Here is a 17,893-nt window from a genome sequence, read left to right on the forward strand (position 1 = left end):
TGTAGAAAGCTGGTGCAATTTCTATCCATATTAATCAGACATTGCACTAGACTCCCCAGGGATGAACACCTCCGGCGAAGAATGCTCCGCAGCCACAATAAAACCCCCTTTGCTAATCGGTGGAGGCTTGCAAGCCCGTCCACCCATTTTATGCCCCGCTGGTACTCCAGCCGAAGCACAGACCACGCAATGTGCCTGCAAACCGCAATCACCAGCCTTATGTCCAACCTTCCCGCACCTATAACAGGCCATTCCTAAATCCACTTCTGATGTACACACTTCTCTTGTATGCCCCAGTCGCATGCATTTAAAACATCTTAGAGGTCGTTCTTCGCGTATCTCTACTCTGGCCGAGCTCCACCCAATAAGAAGCCTCCCTTCGGCTACCTTCTTGGCAGCAGAGATGGGACATAAGATAAATATGTCCCCCATACCATTGTCACGCCTAAGAATTTGCCCGGGCTTTATTTGGTGAGCAGAGCAACCACCCTTAGCTGCCACGGCTGCCACCACCTCCTCAACGGTAATGCTGTCGTCGAGGTCTCGGATGTAAAGATCCGCACATTTGACGGGTCTCTCCACCCGAGCCACGTCCGCCAGCACCTCCCGAAGGCTCGCCGCGAGGCGGTCGGCCTTTTCCCCCCTCTGGGAACCCGGGATTTCTAGCATCCGCGCCCCTGTAGCAGTTGTACGCACGCTCACCCTTTCAATTCCCAAACCTGTCAGGCTGATGTCCTGCTTGGCTCTGGACAGAAGGGCGGCGTACGTGTGGCCCCTTTCTGCCGCCTCCTTCCGCAACGTTAGAACAACAGCAGCAGTAGTAGGCTCCACGAGCGTCCGCGTAGTATTGCGCTCAGCCTGCCCATACTTTACACCCCCAAGACCATTTTGCCTCAGACCAGGTTTTGCTTGGGATAGTCCTCCAACTGGCAGCCTCAATGGTTCAGGAGGCACGGCCTTCACCAGGGGCGTTGCAGAGGATGCCACACCAGATGCCCCGCAAGTGTGTTTAGATGTGGAAACCGCCTTTGATTTCTTTCCCTTTTTCCCCGTCACCGTCGACCAATTCTCAGTCACCTCCATGACAACATTGCCTACCTCAGATGTCTCCCGCCGCGCAGCAAGCCCCTCGACTCCACCAAAAGAACCCACATCTACTACCCGCGAAGCCGCCAGTGGAGGACGAATGGTCGGCCTCGGGAGGAGGCGATCTCCAATTCCAGCTAGCTTAGCATCCATCATGCCTCCCACCGCCCGCATCATGTCCGCCAACAACTCCCCTTTAACTTCCGATACAAACCCCGCCATAATTTCGCGGAGTCCATTCACCGATAGACCCGCTAATTCGTCCGACTGCTTGTTTCCTCTCGACATCTCCATTCTTAGAGCGACCATTTGCTTTTCCTGTTCTACAGAACGGGCTGTACGCTCGGTAAAGTCCCGTCTAAGGGCACAAATTTCCGACTCAAGGTCAGACACTCGGGCCCTCAGCCGGTTATTATCTCTTTCGAGACGCCTCCCCTCATCACCCTCCAAGCACCGTTCTGCAAGGTTTTCCACAATCTCGCCCAGGTCTTTTGCTGCGACCTTGAGGTCACGGACAAAGTCCCCTTTTAGGTTCTTCGACTTCGCCGCAATCTCCACAATACGACGAACCTGGGCCACCATCCGTTCTCTCAGTTCAGGCACCTCTTTAAAAATCACGTCATTAATGTCACTAGACATTAATGACGTGGTTCCCGTCCTCTCAGCCTCTAAGGCAGCGCCTGAGGCGCCCTCAGAAACATCCGCCTCTTCCTTGCGCCTAGCCTCCCTACGATCACTCCGCAATTGGCGTTCCAAAGCTGAACGAGCCACTTGCTCCACCATCTCCCGCTCAGCCTCCCCGAGACCAACTGCGTGTTTCGCAGCCTTCTTCTTACTCGCCTTCACCACAACAGAGGGGGGCGACAGGTCACGTATAAATTCCCGCCTCCGGGATCCAGAGCGAGACCTACTCCTTCTGTCACTCTCGGCCATCTTGCCGACAAAAATAGGTCCAGGCCCCTTATGGAGACCTGGCCTTGCCCGTCCAGTAATGTGTCTTTCACTATCACACCAAAATTAGTGTAAGACCCATTACCAAGAGAAAGAAAGAAGAAAAAGCTTACTATCTAAACAATATAAATACTATAAACTTAAATTCTAAAATCTTAATCTATACACACTTAGAATTCATACGCTTAAACTGAAATCACCGCCGCTAGTCGAGATGACGTAATCACACACAAATGGGGTACCGCCAATTCCTCCCAGCCGCAACTGACACACACAATGGGTCTCTATCCCTTATACAAATATATATACACACACAGCTTATTACGCCACGCCCTTGGATGACGCAATACGCGCAGATGGCGTAATTCACCCCCGGTTCCACCAGGCCGCCAACGACTAATCCAATGACCAATCGCTTCAGCAGTAGTGGTTATTTCTTAATAAGGACCAATACTCGCACACCATCAATAGGCATGATCAGCCTACTGTGACACATGCCATCGACTTTTTGGGTTAAAGAAAAGCCGGTTTCCTCGCGATGTTTTCCTTCACCTTTCAAGTGAATGTTAAATGGGAAAAGAAAGAAAGTTGGTGCACAGCCGAAGATCGAACCAGAGCTTAATAGTGCCACCGCTATCTTTCTTAGGGCCTGCTTCATAATGTATCGATAAAGTGTCAAATAGCTATGCAACACATAAATTATTCGAAAGATAAAAGTTCCAAATAAGATACTTCGAATTTCATGACGTACAGCGCTATCTGACAGTCGTGAAACGCAAAAATACTATTTATCCTACGAATAAGTAATAAATAGCTTATTTGGAACTTATCCGGACATTGTGAAACAGGCCCTAAGTCTCTTTAATTATATTAAGTGTTTGTATAGTGAACAATATAACTTATTCACTACCGTACTTATATTCACAGGATTAATTCGGGACAAAACAATGAATTATATATTCATATGCCATTAAGCTCTGATTAACCTTACCTGCGACCGTTCCCAATATCGACACAATTTCAAAGCATTCGTATTATCGAGATTATTCGGCTTTGGCAGTGGTCTAGTTTCATTAATATTATGAAAGTGAGAAAACATTCTTTTTAGATATATGTATGCCTTGTTTTGGCAAAGGCCTCCTCCAAATCCCGTAATTCCTTTCTGCACTGTGCCACTCTCTGCCTTGTATCACCTGTTTATTCTAGTCTATCCACCTTCTTAATTGTCATTTTATGCGTTTATTGTAACTTGGGCACCAGCTGAATACATTCTTGCACCACCTTTCTGTTCTGCTCAAAATTTAATTAGCGTTATATATAAATATGATATATCTTTCCTTTTTCTTTTTAACGGTGTGCCATCCCGACCTCTTTCCAAGTCAAACATCACAAGTAGTCGATGAAATGCTACAAACAACTATAACTTGTAATAAATTGAAGAAATTTCCTGTTTGTTTAATGTCAGAGAAACTCCGCTGCCGTTTCCTTCTTGAGATTAATTTTTGACAATCCACATTAATTTCTGCGCCCGCTTTGTTCGTTTGACACGCCCAACTTTAATTTGGAAGGCGCATATACTGATTGGAATGTTTTCATCACTACCCCAACGTCCTGGTATCCGCTCGCAGGCACTTCCTAGTGGAGGAATGGAGAAAATCACCCAAACAAAACTTACTTTTAAAGCTACAAAACAATTGTAATTGGAATTGAAAATGAGCAATTAAATTGTTTTAAATCTAAGTTAAAGTTATAAGGTATGCATCTCTTAACCCTCCAGTGCATTCAAACTTCGGCTTTTCGTATATACAATACCAAATTGCTCGATGGGAAGAGATTGGAGAAAATTATTTAAACGTTGATTGACATTGTGTACTGATGAAAATAAAGGACCTGAATTCGATGAAAATAAAAACTTTCTTAATTATTTTATTATTACTTTGTCTGTTCTCTTTGGAATAGAGACTCTTGGGCCGTGGGTTAAAGTGCAGGCGCTTATTAAAGACTTAAGTTGGCGCCTAGTAGATAGTACCGATGACCCTAGACCTGGTGCTTTTCTCGCTCAACGAATTAGTATCGCAATACAAGCCAGGATATGCCAGCGTTAAACGAAACTACCACAGGGACCAAAATTTTTAAATTTGTTTTTTTTTATTTCTTATTGCTTTGTAGGTTTAGAAAATTGTAAATACAGTATATTTAAGTAAATATATATTTTTACGACCTTTGAGGATACGAAGAATGTACTTGGAATAATAAATGGTCAATGTAGAATCAACATTCAGTTACAATGTTATTTACAATCGTATTGGCACATATTTTATTTGCGCTAATACCAATACCGTCGACCAATACGTCCTTTTGTTAGCTCAGTTTGCACAATTGTTTAACTTTCAATTGCGAACTACAATTAATAGAGACACGGTTTTCATTGTATGAAAATATAAATAATTTAGATAGTTGAAATGAATCCCACAAAAAACTGGTAAACAGTATTAATAGATATAAAATTATATTTTACAAGTAATATATATATATATATATATATATATATAACAACCAACAAGCGATCTCTAAAAGCTAAGCGGGAAAAATAGAAAAAGTTCATAAAAAAATAAAAATAAAACTAACACAAAAATTATACAATTACCAAATATACTGTATATATACTCAATTGCTATAAATTTGAGTGTCGATACCTCGTACTAAAGTATCATCTAAATGCGCCTGCTATAAATTTCATAGCAAAATTCTTCATCCGAATAAAGGCACTAGAACGAACTAATTTGATATTAGTTGATGCGGAAACAACGAAAATTAAGGCGAATGGCCGATAAAGAATTCCACTTACACATCCAATTTAATGATAACACAAAATGAATGTGGTCAGAATTTAATGCTTTATTAATATCTTAGGCGGCGAATTAGAAACATTATTATCATTAACAGGAATATAAATAAGGAATTGCTAGAGACGATGGCAAGAGACCGGACGGTATGAGTTTGATTCCATGGAAGATGGGTCGGGTTTTGGTATGGGATGCCACCTGTTCAGACACACTGGCCCCTTCCAATCTTCATGGAACTAACAAGAGAGCTGGTGCGGCTTGTGATGCGGCTGAAAAAGCTAAAGTCTGCAAATACAGGGGTCTAGGCTCTGAATATGATTTTGTCCCATTCGGTGTCGAGACCCTTGGTCCGTGGGGTCGTAGCGCGTTAAGGCTTTTTAGGGAATTATCAAAAAGGTTAGTCGACATCACAGGAGAACGAAGAGCTGGCAGCTACCTCGCACAAAGAATTAGTCTAGCTATTCAAAGAGGGAACGCTGCTAGTATCTTCGGAACCTTGCCTAAAGGGACTCCTTTTAATAATATTTTTTAATAATTAAATTTTAAGGTTAGTTATTAGATATATTTTTAGTTTGTAATTGTATATTAATATAATTTAATTATCTATATACATATATGTATATTGTTGTGGCTTATTAATAAATAGATATCTTCATTAAAATATATATAATACTAAGTACTTAGTTAAAATAGAAATACAATAATGTACAAATTTAAATCATAAACCCCACTAATAAGGAATTAAATGTTACGACACTATATGTTCAATACATTCTTGAAGCCTTAAAGTATGTACAAAAAATATTATATATTAAACTAAATATAAATATATTAAAAAAATCTTATTTTAATGGAGTAACGACTCCACTTGATTAATTTAATTAATAAATACAAACCAGGAATCCCGTTAAATAAAGGCGATATTAATTACACAAATAAATATCGCCTTTATTTAACGGGATTAGTTAATATAGTTTTATTTAAAAGTGTCTTATGTAAATTTGTACTATATCTTGCTGTATATAATTGTAAAACAAAAAACAATAAAATTGTGAAAAGATTTTTTTTAATGCCAAAGCTTACTTGAAATAATTTGTGCAAAAAAACTTAACAACTTGATTGCTTCCTCTATAAAATAGCTCATCAATTATTATCAATACTCGTCCATGAGTAATGACAGTTCCGAACTTTAGCCAAAGGAACATCCCAAAGGTGCAACTTTCGGAACTATAAAATACACTAAATGAATTATGTTGAAGACTTTCAGCTACTTACAAATATCGAATAAATGTTTTCTAGACATAATTAAAAGTACTGCGTTTACAAATGTATAATGTTACCTAATCGTCTAAAGCAATCAAATTGGACGACCAGAAAATCATTATTATTATAGTAAGTAACTTTATCTCTACAGACGGGACCACTCACCAGTAATTATTAATTTATTATTAGTCCGGTGGCACCCACTTGTGCGCACATTCAGCTCTGGGAATTGGTACAATTTTGTCGAAGGACCAATTTCTTTCAATGAGCCGAGAAATTAAATGCACACTCGCTCATGCGGTGAATAACAGAAATGTAGAGGTAGCGGCAGTGTTTTTAATTTACTTAAGAAAGGTAATTTTATAGAAATTATTTATGTCTACAACTAGTTTCCAAATTGGAAACATAAATGACAGGACATCAAATCAAAGAGGAAACTAACAACGTATCCCATTATAAGTTTGTATTAACTTTTGCTGTTTCGATTCAGTTTTTCATCATTAATTCCCTTTGATACAATTTTTATTATTGAATGAAGACAAAACAAGGATTATTGGAGGTCCTACAACTATCAGTTTAACATATAGACACAAACATACTTATGTGTGTTTGTATTACGGATACAGAGACTGTAATAATAATAAATACGTTCTTCAAATAATCTTGACGCTTTACATAAACAATTACCTGTTCCTTTAAAATAAATAAAATTAAAAATGTAGAAGTATTAAGAAACATACACATAAAAACCCAAAATAACATATAAAACATACAAAAAAGTCATACGATAATAGCGATCATATGAATTTATGAAACTTTTATACTAACCTTCAAGTATTTTATTGGCACTGTTAACATTTGGAGATCATATATTAAAACATTCACAATAATTCAACTTATCTATGATAAAAAACAAGCAAAAATCGCCGAAATTGCAAACACCGTTGACTCACGCGCACCGTTCAAATGGATACTGTGTTGAATGTATGTCATGCATCTATCTCTTTTCATGTGTATTAGGATCGTAATTGCATCTCTTTCGACTAAGCAGTACAATATTCTGCATTGGAAATAGAGCATCTTATCTTGGTGCTTTTACTGAAAGTGGTTCGGACTATGTCTGAGATACATAACCATTTCTTAAGAATTTATGTAAAATTTATTTACACACAGCATTTTACTATGAGGAACCAACTGCCCACTAAAATATTTCCGCACCAATTCGATTTAGGGTCCTTTAAGAAAAGAGCGTACCAATTCTTGAAAGGCAGGCAACACACTTGCGAGGCTTCTGGCAATGTAAGTGTCCATGGGTGGCGGGGCGGTATCAGTAAGCCAGGAGGCGTAATGACACCCCGTTTGCTTAAAAAAAAATACAATGTTTAATGTTTTTTTCCATATCTGTCTCAAATATCGGTCAGTTCTGGGGAACAACGAAGGAAACGTTTACCTCGCAAGATCATGAGCGGAATTGGTGACTTCTCAAAACATTAATATAAATTTAAATGATTTGATTGTCAAAAGGTCACCGTAATATTAGAAAATGTGGTTCACCCTTACTTAAAGTTTGAAGTGTACTCAGCTGTTTCTATTCTCTAGTTACGGTTAGGTAATTAGCATTTCCGGAGAAGCCTTGAACTCGAGCTTTTACTGAAGGACTTATGCAATATGTACATTGTTGCCCCTTAGGGATCTTGTTTTATCACATTGTTGAAAATTGTTTGCACGACATTGTCTAAGCGAAAGCTGTCCAAAACGTTCATTATATAAAATCATACATCGAAGAAAGGGAGAGAGCGATTGAGACCGATTGAGAGAGAGTGAGAAAGGGAGATCAAGAAAAATACACTCTATTGGTTGATGTATTCGTTTAGCAGTTACACATTAACACTATAGATGGAAATTCTGTTGCATAGCGTCTTGTGCGGTAAACGCAGATTTTTAAATTTGATTTTTAATTTATACTATAATAAGCACGTATACAGTGTGTAAACAGTGTGAATATATATGCATGGAGTAATCATGTACTGGTACATATCATCTACTGTGTACTTTCTACGCAAGATTTTTTTAAAAGAAAAATACTATCACAGGACAGTCAAATTGGAGCAAGTAATTAATGCTGGTACATAGGTCACATGAAGAGGAAAAGTGGTAGACCATTCCAAAGGTGGTTCAATGAGAGCCGTGGCAGGTGGATCAGAACTACCCAGGTCAGAAATTTATGGTGGCAATTGTTGGCCTTTGCCAACAGAACAGACAAGGTTGTCGACAGAAAGTAAATATTCAACTATATTAAAGTTATTTGTTTCAATACTAAAACATGTATAATCTAGATTAAGTAAAATAGAATCTTGTCTGAATAAGGCCGATACTATTACTATTATTATTTCATATAAAACATTTGAAGCTTGAAATAACACTATTAAAATAGTTGCAAAAGAGAAGGATAAAAAAACACATTCCCAAGTTTCACTCTGCACGATTTGGTTCATCATTTAAGGCGAAAGAGTAGAAATCCAAGCCTTCTTAATATAGAGAGTATAGTATAGTAAAATAGAGAGTTAAACTCTTTCAAGAGGCGGAAAATAGACACCACCTGGTCAGGCGAGTTCTCCAATATCTCACTGATCTGTTGCGATGGCCGCCATACGTCGTGGTCATCAAACACATCTTCAAGAGTGATGAGTGGAATACGTGGTTAAGGGTTTGATTTTAAAATAGCTTTTAATTTGGTACGTTTTTCATATTTAGTTTTGTTCAATAAGTTTGTTTTTGGTTTATGATACCATGATGTGATTATGATAAAATAATTCTATGAAAGATTTGGACAGTTCCTGTAATCTGTCATTGAGACACACAACTACAGAGGTGCTTTTATTTATTTAATTCGTAACGCTAAGCGTAAGCTAACAAAAAATATGTATAATAAAAAACAATTACAGTTGAAATAAAGATTGACATAATATTTACTTTAAAAGGTTCAAACATTTACAAAAAGGAAAAACCAATAAATAAATTAATTTAATATTATATAGGTATTATTATACTAAATAATACCTAATACGGCTGTGATGGGTGTGATGGGTGGTTTAATAATTAAAACTTTGCCATTGTAATTAAAAATGCAAGGAATAATAATAAATACATTTTAGATGCTAGGTAGTAAAATTATGGGTTGCATTTGCTAACTGAAAGTGTCAGACTGAAATTTATTTAAATTATTTAAATTTAAATTTAAGTCGCCTGCCAAGAAAAGTATGTGGCACTATAACCTGAATAAACATCTGATAACAAAAAAATTAAGTTTAATGACACTGGTAGGAACTAACTTTTTAGATACAGACTAAACCTAGCTCATAGAAAAAGCACACATACAAGGTGAACCAAAATGAATATTGTATCTCAACGATTCGTTGCCTATTGTATGTATCCAACGTTTAGAATATAAAAACGTTTTTCTGTCAAATAAAGTGATTTTAATTTATTTATTATAATGACAGTATATATTTATATATAGTGGCTGAAATACCTAAATAATTAGGAATGGAGTGGCATTAGCACTTTTTGCGTGACACATTAAAATTTAATTCAATGACCCACTGTCACGCAACTATAATGTTTATGAAAACGTGTATAAAGAATCGAAAAGCTAAAATTCTCGAGTATATGTCAAATTTGAGATAATATTTTTGGGACAAATTCCTTGTAGTGTGGACCTAGTAGTCGCCTTTAAAAAATTTTTGTGCGAAAAAAATCGTTAAAAACCAGTTAAGTTCCTTACTGAACTCACAACCTGGTGGCAAGAGAAACCTTGGTAGACCGAGGCAGTGCTGGTGGGATGGATTTGTCAAGGCCCTCGAAAATCCGAAAAGCGAAATATACTAAGGAGGCTTACGCCCTCAAGTATAGCCATTAATGATGATGATGAGATACCATACCATGATTTGAAACACTTATTTCTCGTAAAATCTGTTACGTCAGTACGGTAATTAAGGTAACAATAATATAACAATAATGTATGAACATAAAATCCCTACCGAAACCAAACTGAACCTTAGTTCTGTAACTTCTATACTAAATTTATATATGTATTATATAACTATATTTCTTATTTATAACAACATATTGCACACAAAACATTCGTGAGTTGTTGTTTGAGCTATTAATAAAAGTCGACAAGAAATCGATTGAACTGGCTTGTGTTAATTTTATCGCAATGTTATAAAACAAGTATATGATTACTTACAATGATGCCTAAATGGAAAACAGGAAAACATTCGGGTCGCTACTTAAATTATTTTAACATAAAAGTGGAATAAAATTCGTTCTTATTTATTTGCTTATTATTCTTACACAAACATAAAACACAGTTTATTTTATTTATTTATTTTATTATTATAAAAGAAATTAGTTTATTTTGGAACATAAGATCATCAAGGTATCACTTATTCCACTTCATTAAATTTGAACCTGTAGCCATCCCTACTCATCGGCAAAGAAGACAGAACGGTGTAGGCCGAGAGAAAAAGCCGGTGTAAAAAAATCTCGGTACTCTTTTAAAAAAGCAAATCATCAAATAATACTTATTACAAAACAAATATAGCAAATAAATTAGAACCTACTTATACAAAATAATAAATTGTAAGGTGCATTGATCATTATAATATAATTGTAAAAGTGGAAAAAGAACCAATTATATCTAATTAAGGACAACAGATTATTTATATTATTTTTATGCATTTTTTTGTTACATTCAACATATCTATTTCCTGGTAAATTGACTGAGTTACGTAAATAGTTTTTAATAAAGGATTTTAACAATACAATCCTATATAATACAAACTATTTCATACAAATGAAGAAGGAAAGAAATAGTAAAAAACGACAATTATTCAGGGCAGTCAATTTTTTTGAAACGGTTTACGTTTCAAAAATCGTTTAAAAACATCAGGTCGTCTACATTCCAGAGATGCAAAGTAGGTACTTGAGGGAATCTATATGGCTTTTTCTTCTAAAACCCTTAAACTCTTTTGTTGAACCTTTTTTTATTGTTTCAATGTATTTTTTGTAGATTAAAGACCAAATAGTGCATGCCTATTCTAGCATGCTCCTTACAAAAGCTTAGGAATTTTATGCAATTTATATTCTTAAAAGATGTGCATACACGTTTGACGATGCAAAGTCTTTTATATGCTTGATCTACTGTTATACGTTAAATTTACTAATGAATTTCCTCATCGCTTGATATCGCCTTAATAACCCAAGGTCACCGAAAATTAAAGGACCCTACTAATTAAACCCACTTAACCTCTAGAAAATTTATCCATAGACAATACTGTTCAAAATGACCGTTTATTATATACATTGATATTTACGTTTACACCTCACACATCAGGTTGACGCCGCCACGGGTGGACGTATCGCGATGTTCGTGTTCCTAAGTTTACTTGTGTTTGCGTACGCGCAAGATAATCAAGCTAATCTCTCTGTAAACACGACCCAAGGTGTGGTTATCGGCAGCCGAGCCACCGATGGAAATTATTACACGTTTTATGGTTTACATTATGGTGGAAATACAGCCGGAGAAAACAGATTTAAGGTAATTTATACTGCAATTAATTTCTAGAGATTCCACAGTGCGTAGTATTTTAACGACTTTGACTCATAGGTCACAATTCTACTGTTAGGATTTTATTTAAAGATTTGGAGTGCGTATGAGTCTCGCGGCGGCGAAACATATTCCTAATAGGTAGTTTGGGAATCTGTGATTCGATGTCGATACTTAATAATCAATTAACATTTGTTTATTTATTATAAACAATGTATTATAATGAACTGATTTAGGATTAAGTAACAAATAGCTATGTTCCCAGCTTCATACCAAATCTAATAGTTAATTACATAATTATTTTAAATAACATGTTTACAAGGAGTGCATATGTGAGTGGAAGTGTGAATGTTAATTAATGAGTGAGTGTTATGCGTAAGGTTTGTTCATAAGCCAGTTATATAAGCGTTTTTAGTGGACGGTAAGTGGGTAGATATTAAGAAGGCATTTAATTTATTATATATAGATGTAGGCCTGCGTTTGGCGTTACTTGGGGCTATGTGCATACTACCTTTAGATTTAAAAATTATCCTAAGAAATTACGGTGAATTGCCAGTACTAATAGCGCTTATAATGAAAATCCTATCGTTATCGTTATCGACACTTCATATCTGTTTTATATACAACTATGTTAGTCATAGTATGTAGTCATGTAAATTTTAGGAACGCTGGCGACATGTTACCACAGGACTTCTAACTCGTTTTATAAGCAGCAGCCTCTCACAAAGATGATTAATACCTGCAGAATTTATAATGCAATATTGTGAAGGGGCAAACTTTATGATTTTATTTTGTTTGGTTCCTGTTTACTTTAGTTTAGGATTGAATTCTGTTTGAAACTAATTCAGGCAATTATTTATGACAAAGTAATGAGGAATATATTTGAGTATAGGTGTGAAGTATGACTCAATATGATTAGTTTGTCAAGTGTCAGCTTGACTATCTAACATTTTTCATGTAGAACAAAAAACTGTTGGCTAATTTAAATAGGCAATTGATCAATGATTGTCTTGCAAATTAAATAATTTTTAAACCGTGTAGTTTCATGTAAATTTAATATTACTCTGTTTGTAATTAAATTACTGTTTTAAAGAAAACACTTTTTAACGGATTGAAGTTATGTATTATTGTAAACTTATAATTATTTAAACATAATTTTAAATTTTGTTTACAATAATACATAACTTCAATCCGTTAAAAAAGTGTTTTCTTTAAATGTGTAAAAGTTATGTTAATAAAAGACAGTACTTACTATTAAATTACTGTTCAATATTATATTTTTATTGGTAAGTAACATTTAAAAGACACGACAAACACATAAATGGAGTTATGAAACTTCAAACGTTTAGGAAAGCCGATAATTCTATTTCATGTGAAATCTAAATAATATTATAACTTTCTATACATATATGTATAAATGTAAAATATATATAATGGGGATACCTGATTCTTTTCTTTCATTCTGAGTTGCCCTGCCGTTGAAATGTTTCGGGATATTAATTTAATTTATGTACAATTTGGCGTAGTAATAGTGCTTCTATGATAACTTTTTACAGAGAATGAATTAAGTAATGCTGTATTTTGTTATCTCGCATACCGTGTAACATAAACAAAGTGTCTTCACCTAATGAGTGAAGGTCAATAATAATTAAAAGTGTTATTTGTGGGTAGGGCTTATTCGGTGGCCCAGTCGAGTGGTTTAAATATGTACTCTATACATAGCAATGTGGGTATTTGTAGATGAGAAACATGATTTTATAGTTATTTGAGTTTTTCTTCATATTAAGAACACAACAGCACAAAATTGTATCAGATATTTGATAGTTAAAAAAACTTATAAATAAGCATAATTATTATATATTTCAAGTTAACTGATAACAGATATAATTATATACGTCAATGATTAACGCAAAAGAAATCAAAATTTTATTATTTTTGTGTAATAGAAGGCAAACGGGCAGTAGGCTTATCTTAAGTGATAAGCCCATGTACACTCGCAAGTGTGTTGCTGGCCTTTTAAGAATTAAGTACTAAGAACTTTGTAGTTCATATAATAACAACATTTAAATACATACATAAGCCTCATACCGGATCTTCGATAATATTTTTAATAAAACTTACAAAGCAATTATAAAATAATTTAGGTTTAACCACTTCAAAGACAAGTATATGAAGGTAATTAGGGGAAGCCTTATGCTGATGAGTAATTAATTAACCTGTACTCAATTAATTTTAATAACTTAAAACCACTTTTATGGTATGGAAACTCTTGAAGTACCGATTATATAAATAACACAACTCGTTTCAAAGAAACTGGGCGTAACCGATAAGATTACAGTTGTGTTGATTGCACAAAATCTAAACAGAAAATGATATGTACCCTATTTGTTTTTCCAGGCACCAACACCACCACCAACATATCCTGGAGAATACTATGCCATCGACAACAAAGTCATTTGTGCCCAACCATCTCCTAGAGGTCTCATCGGAGTTGAAGACTGTCTAGTACTAAATGTTTTCACACAAAATGCTACCGGAAACCGACCGGTAATAGTATGGCTCGAAAGTGAGGAGTATACTACAACCAGGCAAGAACTATACTCATTCAATAAACTGGTTGAACATGATGTTGTGTTGGTTTCCATAAGCTACAGATTATCTATATTTGGGTTTCTTTGTTTGGGAGTACCAGATGCACCAGGTAACGCTGGAATAAAGGACGCAATCCAGGCTTTAAAATGGATCCAGCAGAATATTGCCGGTTTTGGTGGAGATCCGAATAATGTGGCTATACTAGCACAAGGATCAGGCGCAGCGATGGCCGAATTGATTACCTTATCGCCTCTATCGCAAAATTTACTGCATAAAGTTATAGCCATAAGTGGCTCAGCGTTATCACCGTGGGCCGTAGCATACGAACCTGTGAAATACGCTAAAAGTTTAGGAGAAAAGCTGTCATACACTGATAAATCGAATGCAGAGCTGGCCAAGTTACTGGCATCAACGGATCTAAGCATTTTAACTCCAGCACTAAATGATTTCGAATTCTTCAACAATACTCCACTTTTTGCACCGTGCATCGAGGAAGCAAGTCTGGGAGCAGGCAGTGTTTTGACAGATTCACCAATAAACTTAATCCGTAATGGTAACTACAACGATGTCCCGTACATCGCTGTTTTTGTTGATCGAGAAGGGACACTGCGAGCTGAACAAGCCGCAGTAAACGACTGGCTAGGTAAAATGGACAAGAACTTTACCGATTTCATACAAGTCGATCTGAAATTTGAATCTGAAAGCAATAAATCTGCTGAAGCGCAAAAAATAAGAGATTTCTATTTCGCACAAAGAGTTATCGCTATGGATACAATTGAAGATTTCTTAGATTACCAGGGTGATACCTTGGTAGCGGTGTCTGTAATCCGAGGAGTGGCCGAGAGATCGAAAACTTCTAAATCGCCAGTGAGGCTAATGGAGTTTGCTTATCGCGGTACCCGAAACTCAGACTGGTCATATCCACAAATACCTCTTAAAGGGGCAAGGCATGGTTCATTGCTCAATTACTTATTTGACTTTGATTTAAGGCCAAGCGACGCTGCCGTACAAGATGCAATCATTAGACGTTTAGTAGCTTTTGTTAAAGTTGGGTAAGATTATTTTGTTTTCTTACTTTGATACGATAATTATATTTTAATTCCTTAAAATAAATTTTGTAAAATGAAGGCAAATATCCCATACTGCTAGGATATTTGCCTCAAGAATTTACTGTCGTAGAATTTATACTGTATTTTGTTATGTTACTAAATATAGTCTAAATACTTATCACATAAATAAGAACGAAACAGCGCAGACAAGATAAGATTTTAATCTTATGCTGTGATCGTATTTGTGTACGCCATATTTAGAGCTCTATAATTTAAAAATAATAAATTTTTACAGAGACCCGAATCCAACTAATTACGTCAACCCTGGAATTCCATGGAATACCTACACTCGGGAGTCAACAATAGCCTTGCGTATCAGTGGCGATGATGAAATCTTAGCTGGAAGAAGCTTCCAAGAGGAGGCGAGAGTTAACATTCACCAACAAAGAATGGACTTCTGGAATTCCATGTACGAGAAGTATTACAATCCGCCACAACCGACATCTTCAGCTGAGGGGCTGTTATGTTTGAGTCTACTGTTAACATTAAGTCAAATTTTAATTAAATTGCTCTGAGGAACTCGTCCATAAAGTTAATTCCAGTTTGGACATGTCTACACTAATGTTATATAGACGAAAGATTTAAACACTACAACCACTGAACCGATCTTAAACATTCTTATTAAAACATAAAGATAGCGAGTTAATTAACTACGTAACATTACTATGATCGAATAATGTACCATATTTTGATAAGATGAATGATACTTGTACTGAGAAATATTAGAATAATAAAAAGTTGTAGTTTTGAAAAATGCAAGAAGTGTCATAAACTAAAAACTGTTTTAACAATAATAATGTATCTGAGTATTCTCTAGCTCAGTGTTTTCCAACCTTTATTCATACGTTGTTAAGAAACTTGTATGTTCAGTTAAGAAATGTTTGGTTTAACGAAGAAATCACTAAGAAATTGTTAACGAAACAATAAGTAAATTTTCAAAACATAATGAAAATCTGAAATTCAAAACCAATAATTTTAATAAAGATTTATTCAGTGAGATGCTTGCTGCACAAAGATTTTATATTAGATTCCATTTTTTGTTAGCTTCTGTATCAAGCCTCAATGTTGTATTATATCCAACTGATTGTGGATGCCCCTTTTAACAATCAACTTTCCCCCTGTGGGGCTAGGCCACCTTGGGAAACACTGCTCTAGCTGATAATTTAGAAAATAAAAATTGAGTTCTATTACTCAAGAGACAAATAGGATATTAAAAATTATAACTAATGTGATTTCAATTAAATTAATATCTTGTCCAAATATTTACAAAGAATGTATCTTTATTTTTGTAACTAACGTCAAAGACCAATTATAACTAACTTTAACACGATAATGTTATGTTAAATATGTTCTATAACATGTTAACACGGAAAAGAAATACAGATATTAAGTTCACAATTAAGTTTTGCTTTTGTCAAAGTCGATACAACCAAAGAGCGATAACTAAAGAAATATAATTTAAAAAATAATTTCGTATGTAAGGTTTTTATTAAATTTAAATGATAATATAAGAATTTGAATTTATTTTCATCACCCATTTCCAAAAAGGCAGTTTTCACTTCGGGCTGTAAAGTTATGATTTGATGACCCCATCTATCTAGTTGCGTTTGGTCACCCCGTCTGTATGTGTATATATAATATATGGTATAAATAATATAGTCTATCAAGCTCTTGTCCTACATTTCGTATTTGTATGCTTGTTTTTTAATTTTTCGGAATCTAGGTCACATCGACTTATCCTATATTCCAACGAGAACAGTCCAAGTTTCATTCAATCTGTTTTTTTAGGATATAAGTTTTTAATAATAATAATGTTGACATTAAATTCCTTTATTACTTATATTCGGCTTGAAAGAGATGTCTTAGTGCGACATATTTATTTTTTGTCTCATAATCTGCTCTGTATAAAATAAGCATAAAAATATCTGTGTGGTCACACGCCATCGATCTTTAGAAGAATTAGTCTAGCTATTCAAAGGGGGAACCTTGCCTGAAGGGACTCCTTTTAATAATAATTATTTTAATTATTAAATTTTAAGGTTAGTTATTAGGTATATTAGAATAACTACAATTATATTAAGTGTAGGTACATTGTTTTACTAATATATCGATCAAGTTTAATTAAGATATCTTTGACAACTTACCGCGTAGATTTAATAAGAAATGCCAACTTACCTGAAACGAAAAAAACAATTTAATAGTAATGATCAGATTGAAACTCTTATGAATACTCATGCGCTGCAATCAAAACTCGATAGTGAATTATCGTTTTATAACGAAAAGCAAAAACGTGAAGAGCACTGAAGAACACAAAAGACTGATAATACAAAAATCGAATGGCTATCGTATAGCCATTTACAAACTCACTATAAATTCAAATCAATGTATCAGTTTCAAACATGTGATATGGTCTCTTTAAAATGTTGTGAGGTTAG

The 17,893-nt window shown here is 35.2% G+C and overlaps 2 protein-coding genes across 15 annotated transcripts in view; one reads left to right on the forward strand and one right to left on the reverse strand.

Annotated features, from left to right (window-relative positions):
* LOC111002621 (transient receptor potential cation channel trpm) overlaps window positions 1–17,893 on the reverse strand; it is a 133,011-nt gene that overhangs the window by 80,522 nt on the left and 34,596 nt on the right. The window lies entirely within an intron of this gene.
* Window positions 11,535–16,853, forward strand: LOC111002623 (venom carboxylesterase-6). The gene is made up of 3 exons (XM_022272781.2): window positions 11,535–11,748; window positions 14,155–15,401; window positions 15,694–16,853. The coding sequence occupies exons 1-3, from the start codon at window positions 11,575–11,577 to the stop codon at window positions 15,971–15,973; spliced, it is 1,701 nt and encodes a 566-aa protein (XP_022128473.2). The 5' UTR covers window positions 11,535–11,574; the 3' UTR covers window positions 15,974–16,853.

This window comes from Pieris rapae, chromosome 3 (assembly GCF_905147795.1).
Source record: "Pieris rapae chromosome 3, ilPieRapa1.1, whole genome shotgun sequence".
Taxonomy (NCBI): domain Eukaryota; kingdom Metazoa; phylum Arthropoda; class Insecta; order Lepidoptera; family Pieridae; genus Pieris; species Pieris rapae.